At 39.0% G+C, this 16592-nt stretch overlaps 1 protein-coding gene across 1 annotated transcript; it reads left to right on the top strand.

Annotated features, from left to right (window-relative positions):
* Window positions 1–8246: 8246 nt before the first annotated feature.
* On the top strand, window positions 8247–9152 carry LOC109220551 (basic leucine zipper 43-like). The gene has a single exon (XM_019385013.1). It carries the CDS (start codon window positions 8453–8455, stop codon window positions 9044–9046), a length of 594 nt encoding a protein of 197 aa, XP_019240558.1. The 5' UTR covers window positions 8247–8452; the 3' UTR covers window positions 9047–9152.
* The last annotated feature ends 7440 nt before the right edge of the window (window positions 9153–16592 follow it).

The raw sequence follows: 16592 nt of genomic DNA, 5'->3' as shown, positions 1-16592 counted from the left end.
GGGTCAGGTATTTGACAGTTGAATATAAGAGTGAATGACTTTCGAGAATGGTTCTAATGTGTTCAAGATTCTACATGTGACAACCAGGTGTCTTAGGTTTGTGTAATGTTGTTAGAGACTGTGTTTTCATTGGAAAATGTCAGAACTTGTGGTATTTTTATGTTAATTATGGGATTCTATGCATCAGTATCAGGAGAATAAAGAGGTAACGGATTTAGATTCGCAGGAAGTTCTTCATAGTAGATTATTTGGGAATGTGGTGTTTTCTAGGAATATTTGAGCGAGTATTCAGTGGCTTATGGGTCTTAGACAGTATAGGTCTCGTGCTTGGGTCTCGTGTGGTAAGCCTGGGTTGAGGATTGTGGTTCTACAAAAGAAGGATGTCAAGTGGATGATGAATCACAAAGGAAATCAGATAGATGGAATAGCTTGATAGTGGACCGATCGGTATGGTAAGGATATGATTAATTTCTTTGTATGTGTTCGAGGTAATGAGCCCTTACAAGGTATTGTGTAGCAAAGCTTTGAGTGCTGACAGCTTGTCTAGTCTGGGTCTAGTTAGAAGGATTCAGTCCTGACATTTAGCTTGTGCAAATGGAATGTGGGAGAAATTCTTGTTAGGTTTCACCGGGTGTTTGGAGATGTATATATCTTCTATGGGCATGCGAAGCATGGAATGCGTAATGATTTTCTTCCAAATGGGATCAGTGGAAGTTGTTGGCTAGTGTGAGTTACAGTTCAGTTCTGAAAAGAAGTTCAAAAACTCTTAAGAAAATAGTAGCCTCAGATAATGAAGGAAATGGATACTGCTAATTGGAAAGTTATTTGACAGAGATATTTGTCTCGGAAAGGGGTAATCTGACTTAACTGATGATACTTCGGTTAGTATTGCGGCGCTTTCTTGTTAGATCGACTGTTGATGTCTGAGTTGTTTGATGGCACAGGGAATTTTAAGAATATTTTCGTGGAATGATTGGGTACTTGAGATGTAATATGTATTCATACGGCGGAATTTGGGATTCAGGTACAGTGATTCTGTGTGCATTATGGAGTGGAGACTGGGAGTTCTCATGTTCAGGCTATGTAGTGGTTGTGTGGATCGTGTGTATTGGTACCGTTAGCGGCTATTGGATTTGGAGGCTCGAGTGGATCTTTCTTTGCTTGGTATATTAGATTTTGGATATGATATTGGGGTGTAGATGGTTGTCTCAGTGTTGGGTTATTCTAGACTATTTGTGCTATGGGCTATGTCGGAAAATGCCACAGGTTGCGTGGCGAGGTGCATCAGATATGTTCTAGCAGAGTGGTTTGTATTCCGAAGACCAGCGAACGGCTGGGAAGGATTGCTTTTCTTAGTTGGGCCTTCGTGGCGAATGTCAATGCAGAGGTTTCTACCATTGATTCAGTTCCAGTATTAAGGGACTCTTTTCGGATGCGTTCTTGGGCCGGGCATGTCGCCGGGCGAGGTTATGGATTTCGATATTGATTTGGTGCCGGGCACTGTATCGTTATGGCTCCGGCAGGAGTTATTAGTAGTGGAAGGAGCAGCTCAGGCTTCTTGTAATGAGGTCGTTGGTAAGCTGATTGGATACGTGTTTAGCTTTTAGTTGGCTCGGTTGGCCCCGAATTGTGTTGTTGAGGGTGGGTTGATTCGATCGTTTTGGAACTTGCTTAGTGATCTGGGGAGATCTATGAGTTGCTTTTCTGTGCTATGAGACGTTATGATTTGTTGGATATGGGCGCATGTGGTGCGGTTCTATTGGGGATTCATAGAGGAAGTCGGCGGGGAAGAGTAATTGGGTGTTGATCGGTAAATGGAGTATCGGTTATGACCTATCGGGTTGCGGTCGTATGTTATTGTTTTCACCGTGGGTGTAATGAATTGCTTTGGTTTCAGGCATCAAATTGTGCCTGGCTGTCGGTTTTTGAGCATAGCGACTTGAGGTGTTTCATGTGTAACAGTGTTTGGATAGGATCCGGCATTGTGGCGAGGCCACGTGGAGTTATGACCTTTCGAGGTAGATTCAGCTGTTCTATTTCATGATGTGAGACGGGTCTCAGCCTTGTGTTGTAATGATACTGATGAGCTTGAGGTTACAGCTTTATCGTTGAGTTATTTGTCATGATTTGAGTATGTTCAGACCGTTCCTCATTGGTGCGGGTATTATGCAAGTTGTGGTTTAGGCCTGTGTTGAGGTGTCATATCACCAGAGTGTGTGTGTTGGATTCGAGGTGATCGTGGAGTCATTAATGAATACGAACAGATTGATTTCAGTTTGTTAGAAGGATAATAATCGAGGTTCGCTCGGAAATCTGTTTGTGGGAGTAGTCAAAGGGAAGGGGATTTCATGAATGGTTGATCTGAGAAAAATGGTTATGGTTATCGCGTGTTTCATTTATCGTTTGCAGTATATGAAAGTGTTGGAATAAGACTTTAGCTAATAAGAAGTTTCCTACCTGTATTCTGGTGTTGTGGGCAACTGCTATGGATAGAAGTTATCGTTTCGAGTATTTGGTTTGTAGTATATCATGTGATTGCACCTGAGGTTGCAGGTATGGGTCATTACAGTTGGTTCGGGCTTATTCTGAGTATAGAGGTGAGGTTATAGTCTTGTGTATGATTTCGGAAAGTGCAATGCGTTTTACGGTTATGGTCTAGATGGATGTGAGATTTCAGCTATGTCGTGTTATCGGGCCTATGCGAGATAGGGTGACGTGGGATCAACCCAGGTATATGCTTGGTAAGGTCATTCAGCTATTGGTCGGCTTCTAGAACAACTCTGGGTACGCTCGAGGACGAGCGTTGGTTTAAGTTGGGGAGTATGTGACGACCGCCGTCGTCTCATGAGTTACCGCTCTGTTTCCCCCCATTTATGCTTCTTCATGTTTCGTTATCGGTATTTTGGTGTGTTAGAGTTGATTTGGATTGGTTTTGAAAGAAATGAGACACTTAGTCTCTTTAAGGAAGGCTTAAGTTGGAAAAAATTCAACCGGACGTTGACTTATGAGTTAGAGGGCTCGGAGTGATTTCCGGTGATTCGGTTAGCTTCGGAGGTGATTTGTGACTTAGGAGTATGATCGGAATTGATTTTGGGGTCGGTGTAGAATTAGGCTTGAATTGGTGTAAGTTAGTATTTTGGCGAATTCCGGTTGATAGGTGAGATTTGATTCGAGGGTCGGAATGGAATTCCGAGAGTTGCTGTAGCTTCGTTATGTCATTTTGGACTTGTCTGCAAAATTTCATGTCATCGGACGTGGTTGGTTGGATTTTTGATCAAAAATGAAATTTGGAAGTTCTTAAAATTGTTAGGCTTGAATCCGATGCAAATTTGGTGTTTTAATGTTGTTTTGAGCATTCTGAAGGTTGGAACAAGTTTGAATGAATAATGTTATGGGATATGTTGGCGTGTTTGGTTGAGGTCCGAGGGGCCTCGGGTGTGTTTCGGGGTGGTTTCGGATCATTTCGGGCTGTTTTGCAAATGGCTGAAGCTGGTATCTGGTATTGTTCTTCGCGTTCGTGAGGATCCCTCGCGTTCGCGAAAAGGATTTGGCTTCTGGGGTTTTGTTTCTCGCGTTCGCGGAGAGAGCCTCGGCGTTCGCGAAGAAGAGGCAATTCTGTTGCGCAGGTCTTACTTTGGAGGCTCGTATCTCTCAATCCACAATGAATTTGGTGATGATTCAAAAAATGAAAGTTGTAGCTCTTTGAATCTAGTTTCCAAACATATTATAGTAGTCATTGGAGTTGTGTGTAAAAAGTTATGACCATTACACTAGAGGCTGTCCGAGCAAAGTTTGAAAAATGAATTTTTTGGAACTTTGTTCTTCGCGAACGCGAAGAACAAATCCCTGGGCAGCAGAATAAAGTCCAAACTTCGTCCCATTGCCATTTTTGACATTTGGAGCTCGGATAAGGCGATTTTCGGGAGATTTTTGGAGAGAACAACGGGATAAGTATTCTTAACTCAATTTTGGTTGTATAACTTGAATTATCAATAGTTTGTGGTGTTAATCCGCGAATTTTGTTGGAAAGTATAGAAAAACCCTCTTGGATAGAATCATGGATTTGAGGATCGAAATGTTATGGGAATTGGATAATTTTTGTATGGTTAGACTCGTGGCGAGATAAGGAATCCGATGATGTGAATTTTATAATTTTTCGAGAAGTGGGCCCGGGGCTCGGGTTTTGCTAGTTTCGAGATCTTTGCTATTTTTCGATTGTTTTCGATTGGGTATTGTGTTCCCTTGGCATATTGTGATGTATTCGCTCTGAGTTTGGTTAGATTCGATGCGCGTGGAGGCCTATTCGAGGAGAAAAGGCGTCACGAGCTAGAGATTTCGCCGGTTCAAGGTGAGTAATACTTGTAAATGATATCCTGAGGGTTTGAAACCCCGGATTTGCACATCATAGTGCTGTATTGAGGTGACTTGCACGCCGGATAGCGAGCGTGGGGTAGAGCACCGTTGGGGATTGTGACTTGGTCCGTCCCGATTGATGAATTTTACCGCGTATTTGACTGAAACTACTTGTTATCATCATAATTTGGGCTGATTGCCATGTTTCGGCTTCGTGCCAACTATGTGAATCCTTCAGGGATTGATATCACTGTTTTCGCATTACTTTGCATATTATTTGATCTCGGTCCAAGGTTTTAATACTCTTTTGCAAACTCAGCCGTTTTTCTAAGATTTGAAAACTGAAACAATATTTTATTGACGTTTTGAGCTGAGAACTACCATGTTGTATTGCCCAAGTGGCTTATGTGCATTTCTGGACTGAGCATGGATCGGGCTGCGCGCCGCAGCAGTGTTACATGTGCATTTCTGGACTATGGATGGCTCGGGCTGCACGCCGCACCGGTGTTACATTGATTTTGAGGCCAAGGGCCTGGTTGATGCCACGAGATGGCTTGATATTGCGCTTGGGCTGTAGGAGACCCTCCGGAGTCTGTACACACCTCCAGTGAGCGTCGTCGACGTTAAATATGGATGGCTCGGGATGCACGCCGCAGCGGTCATATGCATTGCATTGCACTCATGCATTGGTTCCTGTTTGTATTACGTGTCATGACATTCAGCACTCGCATTTCATTGGCTTCTATGCTACTTCTTGCACTGCTTACCTGATACCCTGGTGTTATTTATTGATGGAGTGTTGTGCCCGAGGGCCTGACTTATGTGTTGACTTGCACTATCTGTTTCGCATTCATTTGCTTAATTGTTGAAAAAGATATTTTCAAAAGAGGTTTTAACTGAGCCCAGATAGATTTTCTAAAGGATTTCACGGTTTTACTTTGTTTTCTCAAAGGGTAGCACTGTTCTATATAGCATGATGGAGTGCCTTTCGTGATTTCTTGCTGCTCAGTTATTATTTTCTTTATTACTCACTGAGTTGGAGTACTCACTTTACTCCCTGCACCTCGCGTGCAGATGCAGGTATTGGTTACCCGGTAGCGGGTTTGAGCTGGTTGAGGATTTGCTATCGTAGCTGAGCAAGGTGACCGCCGGCGTTCGCGGCACCGAACTTCGTCTTTTGATTCTAAACTTTATTCTGTATATTATTGACCCTGTGGTCGTGTTCAGACTTCCTTAGATGCTCGTGACTTGTGACACCCCGGTCGGGCTGTGTTGGGTCGTATATATATCGATTGTTATTGTCATTAAGTTGTATTTATCTAATCATTTATGTTTAAAAATTTTTGAAAGAGGCGTTGTTGTTCTGTTGGCTGGCCTTGTCTTCACGAGAGGCGCCATCACGACCGGGTTGGGAATTGGGTCGTGACAGAAATGTTATTAAGTGGATTAATGCTGTGTATTCAGACTCAAGAACATACCCTGCCTGAGATATATGGCTACAATAAGAATATTCTCCTACAATCATTTTATTTCGTTTTATGGGGTCACAGCAAAATAGTATATTATGGATTTCATCATCCCAATATTAGGCAAATGACTCCTGATTTGCTCTAAACTAATTCATGTGTACATGGGAACATCTAATCATATTTAGTGGTTTTCATATGGAATAAGTTCCCTTTATCTCTTCAAAAATTGTTTAAAATAATACAAGAAAAGTAAAGGAAAAAATGCCCACCAAGAGGTATGGTCAATAGCCCCTAGTTCAATGGTGAGAACGTAGAACATGATGTGCGGATTAGGCGTATGTATTCGAGCTCTACGGCGATCAAAAGGTAGAGAGGCAAGCCCATTTGTGATCTTCCATTTTTACAGTTTTTGCTAATAAACAATGAAGAATGACTTAGCCACCAAATTAATGCACTCATCTAGTCAATTTCGAGGGGTGGGGTGGAGTGAATGGAAAAACAAGCCAAAGGTAAATGACTCCTGATTTGAACGAAACTAATTCTTGTGTACATGGGAACGTCTAATCATATTCAGTGGTTTTCATATGGAATACAATTCCCTTTATCTCCTCAAAAATTGTTAAAATTTAAAAAAATAAATGAATAAATAAATAAATGAGAAAAACACCAAGAAGTATGGTCGTAAGCCCCAGTTTAATGGTAAAAGCATAGCACATGATGTGTGAGTTAGGCGCACGTCATTCGAGTTCTTCCGCAAATAAAAACCTCGCATTTAAATAGAGAAACGTAGAGGGACAAGCTCATTCTTGATATTCCATTTTCACAGTTTTATTGCTAATAAACATTAAAAATGGCTTTACCACAAAATCAATATAATGCACTCATCTAGACAATTTTGAGGGGTGGGGTGGAGTGAATGAGAAAACAAGCCAAAGGTAAAATACTAAAAAGGCTCGTAATATGTTAAACCAATTGTTATATTGTGGAAAACTCAGCTAATGGCCAGTTGATAAAAGGTAAGACGCCAGCATTTAGGTAGCAAAGATGGTTAAGTAAACAATATGGACAATTACAATTCCTCATATATATGGGTCCCTTCTACCTCAATTCAAGTGGATTTCGACTCATCATTATTTAAATAATGATCAATTACATGCTTTTAAATAATTTCTAACTTTACAATTGACCTAGATTTCGTCATCCATCATAGTATGTGATTGGCCATTAGAATATTGTTCTCAAATTGGATAACCTCTTCTAAAATTGACTTCCAATTACTATTTCTCATCCCCCTTCTTCCATATACATATGCATAATAAAGTTGTCTTTCTTGTAACCATTATATGTACTAAACAATAACTATACCTCAACAATAACTATACCTCAATTCCAATCAAGTCGAGGTCGGCTAAAGTATTGTGAGAATTATCACAAATTGAGTAGTTTTGCCTTGGTTATCAACCTACCGCAATCCTCCTACTTTATCCATGTTTAACACCAATAATGTGAGCAAGACAGTGTTATCAAAGTCGAAAAGTGCAAAAAAACCCTAAGGTTTACTTGGGCTTTAAGCGTAAAGCGTAAATAAAGTGTGAGCTCTAATGAAGAAAGACTCAAATGGAGAAAAACTACAAATATATACGTGTAGTCCAAGACTAATATCTATAAGCATGAATACTATATTTACAAAGAATATGAAGAAAATTTACGATAAAGTGAAATATAAATTATTTAGTGTCGCCACTTCAGGATTACGCTCAGGGGCGGATTTATAGGGTAAAATGCGGAGCACGTGAACCCATGGTCTCTTTGCAAAATTAAATATTTTATGTATATATTTTCTAATACTAACTGTTGGCATCCATACTCCAAGAAGGTTGATGGTGCACTTGGTTGAAGGTTGAGTTATTTATCAAGAGGAAGAAGGATCAATTCCCACTTAATACATTTTTTCTCTTCTTTTTAGTTGTGCACCCATGTACTAGAAATCCTAGATCCGCCTCTGATTACGCTCATTGTCAAGGAAAAGGTCACTTTATACATTTTTTTCTCTTTTTTTTTTAGTTGTGCACCCATGTACTAGAAATCCTAGATCCGCCTCTGATTACGCTCATTTGCAAGAAAAAGTATACCTTAGAGCCTTGATGATAATACTAAAGCGCCCGCTAAGTGAGGCGAAACGCTGAACATGTTTTGAGCCCCGCCTCAGGGCTTAAGCGCACTTTAGCGCGCCTTTGATAACACGGAGCAAGGTCATACATGCATGCGCATACATATAGAGATGCACCATGAAACCTATCATATATATATATATATATATATATATATATAAAGAAATTACAAACACATTAAATAACACATGCCACTCACCTAGCATGCATACATGATGCCTTTACTTTGATGTTGCTTCCAAAATTGATGTTCTGATTTCTGATTATGTAAGCTCCTCTGCTATAGTTTCAACTCTGTTGTTGCTGAATCTTGGCCCCACTTTTCAAGCCTTCTCCTCCTATAAAAACCCTTCATTACATAACCAATGCTCTCCTACATTCTCAGCTTTATCTTCAAACTGAAGCCTCTTCAAACTATATTACTATCACTTACTTATTACCTTTCATATACAATTAACTATGATTCCATCAGAAGCTGCAGCACTTCACTACTTTGCTTCTGAAAATACTTCACCTTTTCCTCTTGATTTCAACTTCATGCACAACAATTTACCATCACTACAGTTCAGCAGATACTTAACCAATCTACCAAATTATCCAACCACTTTTTCTGTTCATGATTTCAATAATCTTCCACCATCTTGCATCAGCGGTAACTCTACGTCTGATGAAGCAGACGAGCAGCAACTTAGGATCATCGACGAGAGAAAGAAAAGGAGGATGATATCTAATAGGGAATCAGCTAGAAGATCAAGGATGAGGAAACAAAGACACCTTGATGAACTATGGTCACAAGTTCTTTGTCTTAGGACGGAGAATCGTAATTTGATCGATAAGTTGAATCAAGTCTCGGATTGTCATGAAAGAGTCCTTCAAGAAAATGCAGAGTTAAAACAAGAGGCTTCCGAACTTCGTCAGATGCTTACACATCTCCAAATTAACAGTCATTTCCCTGATTTATTCGACCTCGACGATGTTCCATGCAACACTGCTCATCTCAAAGCTGAATCATCAAACCTATCCATCACTCCCTGCACAAATCTGCTTCACTGAAAAGAGAGAGAGAGAGCTGTTTTCTCTGTGTCATTTTCTTCATGTTGTTTATTTTACATGAATGGCAATGAGTCTTTATTTCAGCAAATGAGCATCATTTCATATATATCTGAATTTCCAATAACATCTTAGGACTATGTTACTCTTAGTTAAACCATTAATGTTTTCATGCATAATACTACAAGCTGTGTTTGGATAAAAAAAAGGACAGCCCGGTACATCTAGACCATAAAGGTCTATTGTACGCAGCCTTATCCTGCATTTCTGCAATAGGCTATTTCCACGACTTGAACCCGTGACCTCCTAGTCACATGGCAGCAACTTTACCAGTTACGCGAAGGCTCCCCTTCTATGTTTGGATAAGATTATTTGAAACATGAAATCACCAGTAGCTTGCCCATGATAAACAAAATCAAGATTTCCATGATTTCTTTACTTCAGTTTGAGAACCCCCACTAAGATCAGTCATAAAACAATCACCTGATATCAAAATCCTCCAGAACTCTTAACAGGAAGGGTAACAAGAAATAATTGAGTGGGGGAAGGGAGGAAAGAAAATGAAAGCACCACTATAAACATTTTCGTTTTTCTTCATGGATAAAAGAGAACAGCTTATGCAGCGAGTGGCCTCAGTAAGTTGAGCTCAGCAAATGGGAGGCCCAATTATTAGTCCTATTTTGCACACATTAGCACAAACAATGAGACAAACTGAAGTGGAGACTGCTGCTGATAGTGCTTCATTATTTAAGGACCTACTATAAGAAGCAAAAACAACTTGAAAAGGAAATCCACTATGAGAAACTACTGTTTTTAACTCGTCTGAGGAAAGAGGTTATCAGGTCTCAAACTGGTCTATCCAAATGTGCAGTTCATACAGAAGAGACCACTCTTTCAGTCATATGTTTCATAAACTCCCTTACACTCTCTTTCTTCCCCTCGGGGTAGCACGGTGCACAAGGCATCCCGCGTTCACGTAGGGTCTGGGGAAGGGGCGCACACCAAGGGGTGTGATGTAGACAGCCTACCCTAATACAAGCATTCGTGTCTATGTTTCATAATCTCCTAGAAATGTTTATTTTTTTACCGACAACGTCCTCTCACATAACTTTCTAGAAATCAAAAACTGCCTATCAGATTTATTGATCCATTCTAGCATCAACGTAACAGGTATATAGGAATTGGAGGCGCAGCCTAATGGTTGCAATTCCCTCCTGCAATGCAGGGTTCAGTTAACAAGAAGATGGACTTTCTCTAGGATTTCCACTAGAACAAGAAGTCAAGACACAAATAGATAGCAACTACTTTATCTTTTGTTGGTCAAACCGACTAATTATAGTAGAATAGCAGGGAGCAAAGCAAGCTACAGCTAGTAGATTGTATGGCTCAGTGAGGGTCAACGGATGCAGGGACGAGACGAAGTGGCTCAAGGACAAAACTGTAGGTCTGAACATGACCTGCCAACAGCAATTTACTTGAGCCTTCATCTCTTTAAAAGAAACAAATTTCCAGAACAGCAGCATTTTTAGACCTTGTTCTACCTTGAGAATTTAGACTAACAGGTTTCATATGCCAGAGAAAATGTCTCAACTCGTTACCTCCATGTTCATTAAGGTTCAAGACGCCATTACTTTGACAACAAATGTAAAATAACATATACAAGACTCTCTGCTGCATCCTAACGGCAAAAGATCAGTATAACATGATCACATGATCAAGAATGACACATCTGATATCTTTAACAAGCCAAAGTTACATACTATTTCCTCTATTTGGGGCACATGACCTTGTTTCATGACGTTTATGCCTGCCATGATATGAACAGACTAGCAAATATTTTACCTAGTAAATGGTTATCTACAACTCAGTTTTGCGGTGTCTAATACTTCTACCAATCACAGTATCATATTACTATCAAATAGTACCTCCTTTTTTAATCACATCAAAGGCCTAGAGAAGGATTATTTCCAAGGAGAAGCTAAAAACTACAACAACAATAACAACATACCAGTATTATCCCACACCGTGGGGTCTGGGGAGGATAGTGTGTATGCAGATCTTACCCCTACCTTGTGAGGATAAAAGAGGTTGTTTTCAATAGACCCTCAGCTCAAGAAAAGAAGCTATTTAAAAGGTATGAAAAAGGACTATCAAACTCGTCTCGAAGTGGCTAAGGAAGCACAAAATTTAGAGACACCTGATGTTGTATGTCATCTTGACCTAGATAATCCAGCGATCAGCTGTTACATTATCCCAATATTGGATTCAAAACTGCATTCGGATTCTTACATCTTAACCGGTTAAACTAACAAGAGTTCCACCATTTTAAGTTAAAACAGTAAATTTTCTCAACCCTTATGAACATGACATCAAGAATCATTACAGAGAGTTACACTTACATACAGCTTAGCCTCCTCATAGTTAATTTATATTACCAGCTGACTATACTTGTATAGTTGTATGCATTAGGGATGTGCATCGGTCGGATTGGATCGGATTTAGCACATTTCGGATTGTAAATTCGGATTTCGCATTTAATAAAATGCAATCCAAATCCAATCCGAATTAAATTGGATCGGATCGGATTTTAAAGTTTGGATCAGGTAAATATTTCGGAATTTCGGATCGTATTGTACGCCTTATTAAGGCTACTAACAATCTAATCGGCTACTGCGTTTTTTAAGGTTATTGCTATTCACCATTCTATTAAATTGAAAGGCAACAAATATCTTTCGTACCAATAGACAAAACAAAAGTTTCATAGCAAAATAAAATAAACTGAAATTCCAAACAAATGTCTAATAAGGAGAGGCATCGTTGTCCGTCTATAGGAAGGAGAGACTGAGAATGAGAGACACAAAGGTAAGATTTGATAGGAAGGAGAGACTGAGAAAAGAAGTAGACAAAGGCACAAAGCAATATGAAGAGAGGTTAGAGAGAGACTTCGATATTATCTAAGAAAAAAAGAGTCTAAAGAGAGGCTAATGAAATGAGAGACTTAACCATAAAATGTAAGTCTAATATTTATAAATGTCCATATAATTCGGATTTGGGATCGGGCTGGATTAAAATTATACCAATCCGAATCCGGTCCGAATATCCGAACTTTTAAAAAACATATAACCATTTCCGATCCGAATATCCGAAATCGGAAAATACGAATAGAATGGATCAGTTCGGATTCTCGGATCCGATCCAAATGCACTGCCCTAGTATGCACGTCCAAAAGCCAAAATCTTAAAATCCCAGAAAAGATATTTTCTTCATAAAGCCTTTTTAGCCATAAAACCTTCAAGATTTCCTTTTTACCGATCCGAATCCTATCCGAATATCACTTGGATCTAAGCTGCTTACGTATTACTCCTCTCATGTGTCTTAACATCTAATTTTTGTTATATTTGGCACTGATTCAACAAATTTTCTACTTTACCCCATTGCAGTTACTTATATATTCATTGCTCTACTTATTCAATCAATCAATTAACAATATCTCAATCTCAAACTAATTGGCTCAGTCCAATTCCAAGGTTTCATCATATGAAGACTATTTTTAAACTGACCAATAAAGCAATGCAATCCTCTTCCTTATCCAAAATCAAAGAGAATAAAAATTAGCCAACCAGGAAAATTCCAAATAAAAGTATTCACTTTTAAATACAGCTTTAGCACTATATATCCGTTCATTCCTTGACATAAAATTGAAAAATCAACTAAAAAGGCACAACTTAAGACCAAGCCAAATCAAATGAAACCTTGAAAAATAAAAACAAGACAACTAAGCCTCCACAAAGTTGGGTCGGCTGTATGAAAGTAAAAATTGCACGGGCGCACTATTTGGGAGCCCCTTTTTAACTTGTAGCCGCTTTGTCTTTCTGTTTGCACCCGTACCCGTTTTTTTTTTAAAAGCCATTTGAAAAGATCATTTTGCCCTTCCTTATTAAAAAGACTACTTTCTCTCCAAGTATTCGCTAGTCCTCTACTTTCTTTGTCTCCCTCTCCCGTTATTCGCGTTTTTTGAAGTTCTTCTCTGAAATCAAACGGTTTTCGTCGTTGTTTTTTATTTTTCAACTGCTAGTCGTCGTTGTTCCCACATTACAATTTAATCATAGGTACATTGCATTAACTTTCTGGGTTTTATTTTACGATTTAATTTCTGATTTTGGTTTTAATACTCATGTATTTATGATAAAATATTTTCTTAGGGTTTAGTTTGATAAGTGCATTAGTTTTACTTTTACGATTGTGTTTTTAGGTTTTTTGAACGAGTGTTTATGTTGTTAATGAAAATTCTATAATTTCTTCTGTGATTAGACGTTCAAATTTTTAAAAATTTTGAGAGTTAAACAGACGATACTATAGTTCAATGATATCTTAGATATGAGCTGAAGTTTTTTCATGTTTTGGCATTATTTTTGGATTTGAATTTGTGTTTTGTTTTGTGTAAAAATTACAGCATGTTTTTTTGCTGAATGTTTTGTGCTTGTAACTGGTGAAGTTCTGCTTTAGGAGCTGAAGTTTTTGTGTTTGTAACTGGTGAAGTCCAGCTTTAGGAGCTGAAGTTTTTGTGTTTGTTACTGGTGAAGTCCATCTCTAGAGCTGAAGTTTTTGTGTTTGTTACTGGTGAAGTCGATCTCTAGAGCTGAAGTTTTTGTTTTATACCTGTCGAACTTCAGCTCTATAGCTGAAGTTTTTTTGCTGAATGTTTTGAACTTCAGCTCTATAGCTGAAGTTTTTTTGCTGAATGTTTTGTGCTTGTAACTGGTGAAGTTCTGCTTTAGGAGCTGAAATTTTTGTGTTTGTAACGGGTGAAGTCCAGCTTTAGGAGCTGAAGTTTTTGTGTTTGTTATTGGTGAAGTCCATCTCTAGAGCTGAAGTTTTTGTGTTTGTTACTGGTGAAGTCCATCTCTAGAGCTGAAGTTTTTGTTTTATACCTGTCGAACTTCAGCTCTATAGCTGAAGTTTTTGTTTTATACCTGTCGAACTTCAGCTCTATAGCTGAAGTTTTTATTTTATACCTGTCGAACTTCAGCTCTATAGCTGAAGTTTTTATTTTATACCTGTCGAACTTCAGCCTTCCTATGTATTGAACTTTTAACTGATCTTTTTGATAATGTCGTGATGTTATTTTTTGTATCTTTTACTTTTTTTTGAACAGATGGCTCCTAAAGCACCTAAAGATCCTAATGCTGCTAAAAAAGGCAAAGCCCCTAAAGCACCTAGACTACCTGTAATACCCCAAGGTCCTTATGTCCCCTCTGCTCCACCTACAAAACCAGGACAAAGATATTATGAGTTTGGAGATTGGTTAACTCTAAGGGTTACTGGAAGGGGAACCATGATTTGAAGAAATTAATTGCAAGTTTCTTGACTCCTACTCAACAACATAAGCTTAATAATGGTACATTTAGATACATTATGGCTATGGAGAATTTCCAATGCAGCATGAANCTTAATTAATATTTTTAAATGAAGTTTGGGCTGAATACTTCTATATTATTGTGTCCGAGGGGCTTATGTGATTTTGGACTGAGTATGGGATCGGGCTGCGTGCCGCAGCAGTATTGTATTGATATTGATATGAGGCCGAGGGCCTAGTTGGTGCCACGAGATGGCTTATTATTGCGCTCGGGCCGTAAGGGGCCCCTCCCGGAGCCTGCACACCCCTAGTGAGTGCCGTCGACGATAAATAAATGGAGCGGGCTGCACGCCGCAGCGGGTACTAGATAGTACCGGACTATGTGTTGCATTTCATATTTGACTATCATTTACTACTTATCTGTTGTAGTATTTCCATAATTGTTTTAGTGGTTTACTGACTTTATACTACTTGGTTTAAATTGCTGTATTTATAGAATTACTTTGTGCCTATTCAGGATTTCTTATTCTCAGCGTTTATTTATGTTTATTACTCACTGGATCGGAGTACTCACATTACTCCCTGCACCTTGCGTGCAGATCCAGGTACATCTGAGGCTGAGTGAGGACTTCTCTGCCGAGTAGCATATCCGGGAGTATCAAGGTAGCTGCATGAAGTCCGCAGTCCTGATCTTCCCTTCTATCTTATTGCTTTATTTTTCGCATTTCTTTAGAACGATATGTAGTAGGTTGATACTCATGTATTAGTGGCTCAGACTCGTGACACCGGATTCTTCGGGCTGTGTAGTTGTATTGATATTTGGGATTCCCGCATGTTCTAACTCTATTTCAGAATTTCAGCATTATGACTTAGTAACTTATCTGTGTTGATTAATTCATGAACTGGATAAAAATGGTTAAGGTTATTAAATTGGTCGGGCTTGCCTAGCAGTGTGTTGGGCGCCATCACGACCGGGGTTGGGATCGTGACAGCGCTTCCCAGATGTTCGGGAGAAGTATATAAGAGAGGATGAGTACCTTGATGCCCCTCAGGTCCCTAGGATGTTACGTTATGTATGCGTGGGAGAGCCTAAATTTTCCGAACTTTATTATATGTTCAAAACTCATGAATTAAGTTACTTTTATTTTTTTTGTCTTTGTGTTAATATGCTGATGTATTAGTTTTTCCCTCCTCATAATATACTTTTTTGTATTAAACAAAGATATCGCGACTTTAGGGTATTGGATATAATTCCTACAGAAGAGGAATTGAATTCAATGCCTTTAATTGGGAAATTACCATGCAGCCGGATTCGTTCAAATGTAGTTAATGCAGTTCCTTCAACTGGTTAATCACCACGTACTCTGAGTCGATCAAAAGAATCGAATCGAACTCCTGTCATTGGTAAATCACCACCTACTCTGATTCGATCAAAAGAACCGAAACAAACTCATGTCATTGGTGAATCACCACGTAGTCGGAATCAACCAAAAGAACCGAATCCAACTCCTTTTATTGGCGAAGCATCTCGTACAAAGAGTCGTTCTACCTCGTCTACATCTGACTTTGATGACAATGAATTACTTGACACAATATGCTTAAGTTTTGATCTGAAGTTTTTTGGGATTGTTTTTGTAAAAGTACAACTTGTTTTTTGAGCTGAAGTTTTCTTCTATATCTGAATTTTCGTTGTGTATCTATTCTAGAGGTTAACGACGGAGGTTCAAAGGCATGCAGAAAAAGAAAGAAGCACGATTGTGAATGAAGTTTTTGATAAGTTTAAAAAGGAGGAGCGAACTGCTATTGTGGATGCAGTTTTTGTAAAAGTGAAGGTAAGCTAATTTATAGAGAAGTCTTTTTATTTGTGCTGATGTTATTCAGATTAATCATTGTTAGTAAATTTTTTTCTAGGAATATTTCGATGAGAAGTTTGAACAGTTGTTTACGATTGTCAACAAATCAAATGATTTGAGTAAGCATCGAGGATATGACAGGATGAACGACTGTTACGAACCTCCATCGGCTTTTGAAGGCGATGAACATGTTCAAGAAGAATTTGACGAGCGACGTTCAAGTGCTGATAGATTGAGCAGAGATGTAAATGATGAAGCACATTTATCAACTGAGAATATTGGAAGCATGCAAGGTGCAGATAATCAAGTTGTTGATACTGAAGAACATACTGCTCATGAT

Source organism: Nicotiana attenuata, unplaced genomic scaffold (assembly GCF_001879085.1).
Source record: "Nicotiana attenuata strain UT unplaced genomic scaffold, NIATTr2, whole genome shotgun sequence".
NCBI classification, from domain to species: domain Eukaryota; kingdom Viridiplantae; phylum Streptophyta; class Magnoliopsida; order Solanales; family Solanaceae; genus Nicotiana; species Nicotiana attenuata.
Note: the sequence above shows the minus strand (reverse complement) of the source record. Positions and strands in the feature narration are given on the sequence as shown.

Excerpts from the sequence above, each read along its gene's own strand:
- LOC109220551 (XM_019385013.1), top strand. The coding sequence starts at position 8,453 with ATGATTCCATCAGAAGCTGCAGCACTTCACTACTTTGCTTCTGAAAAT.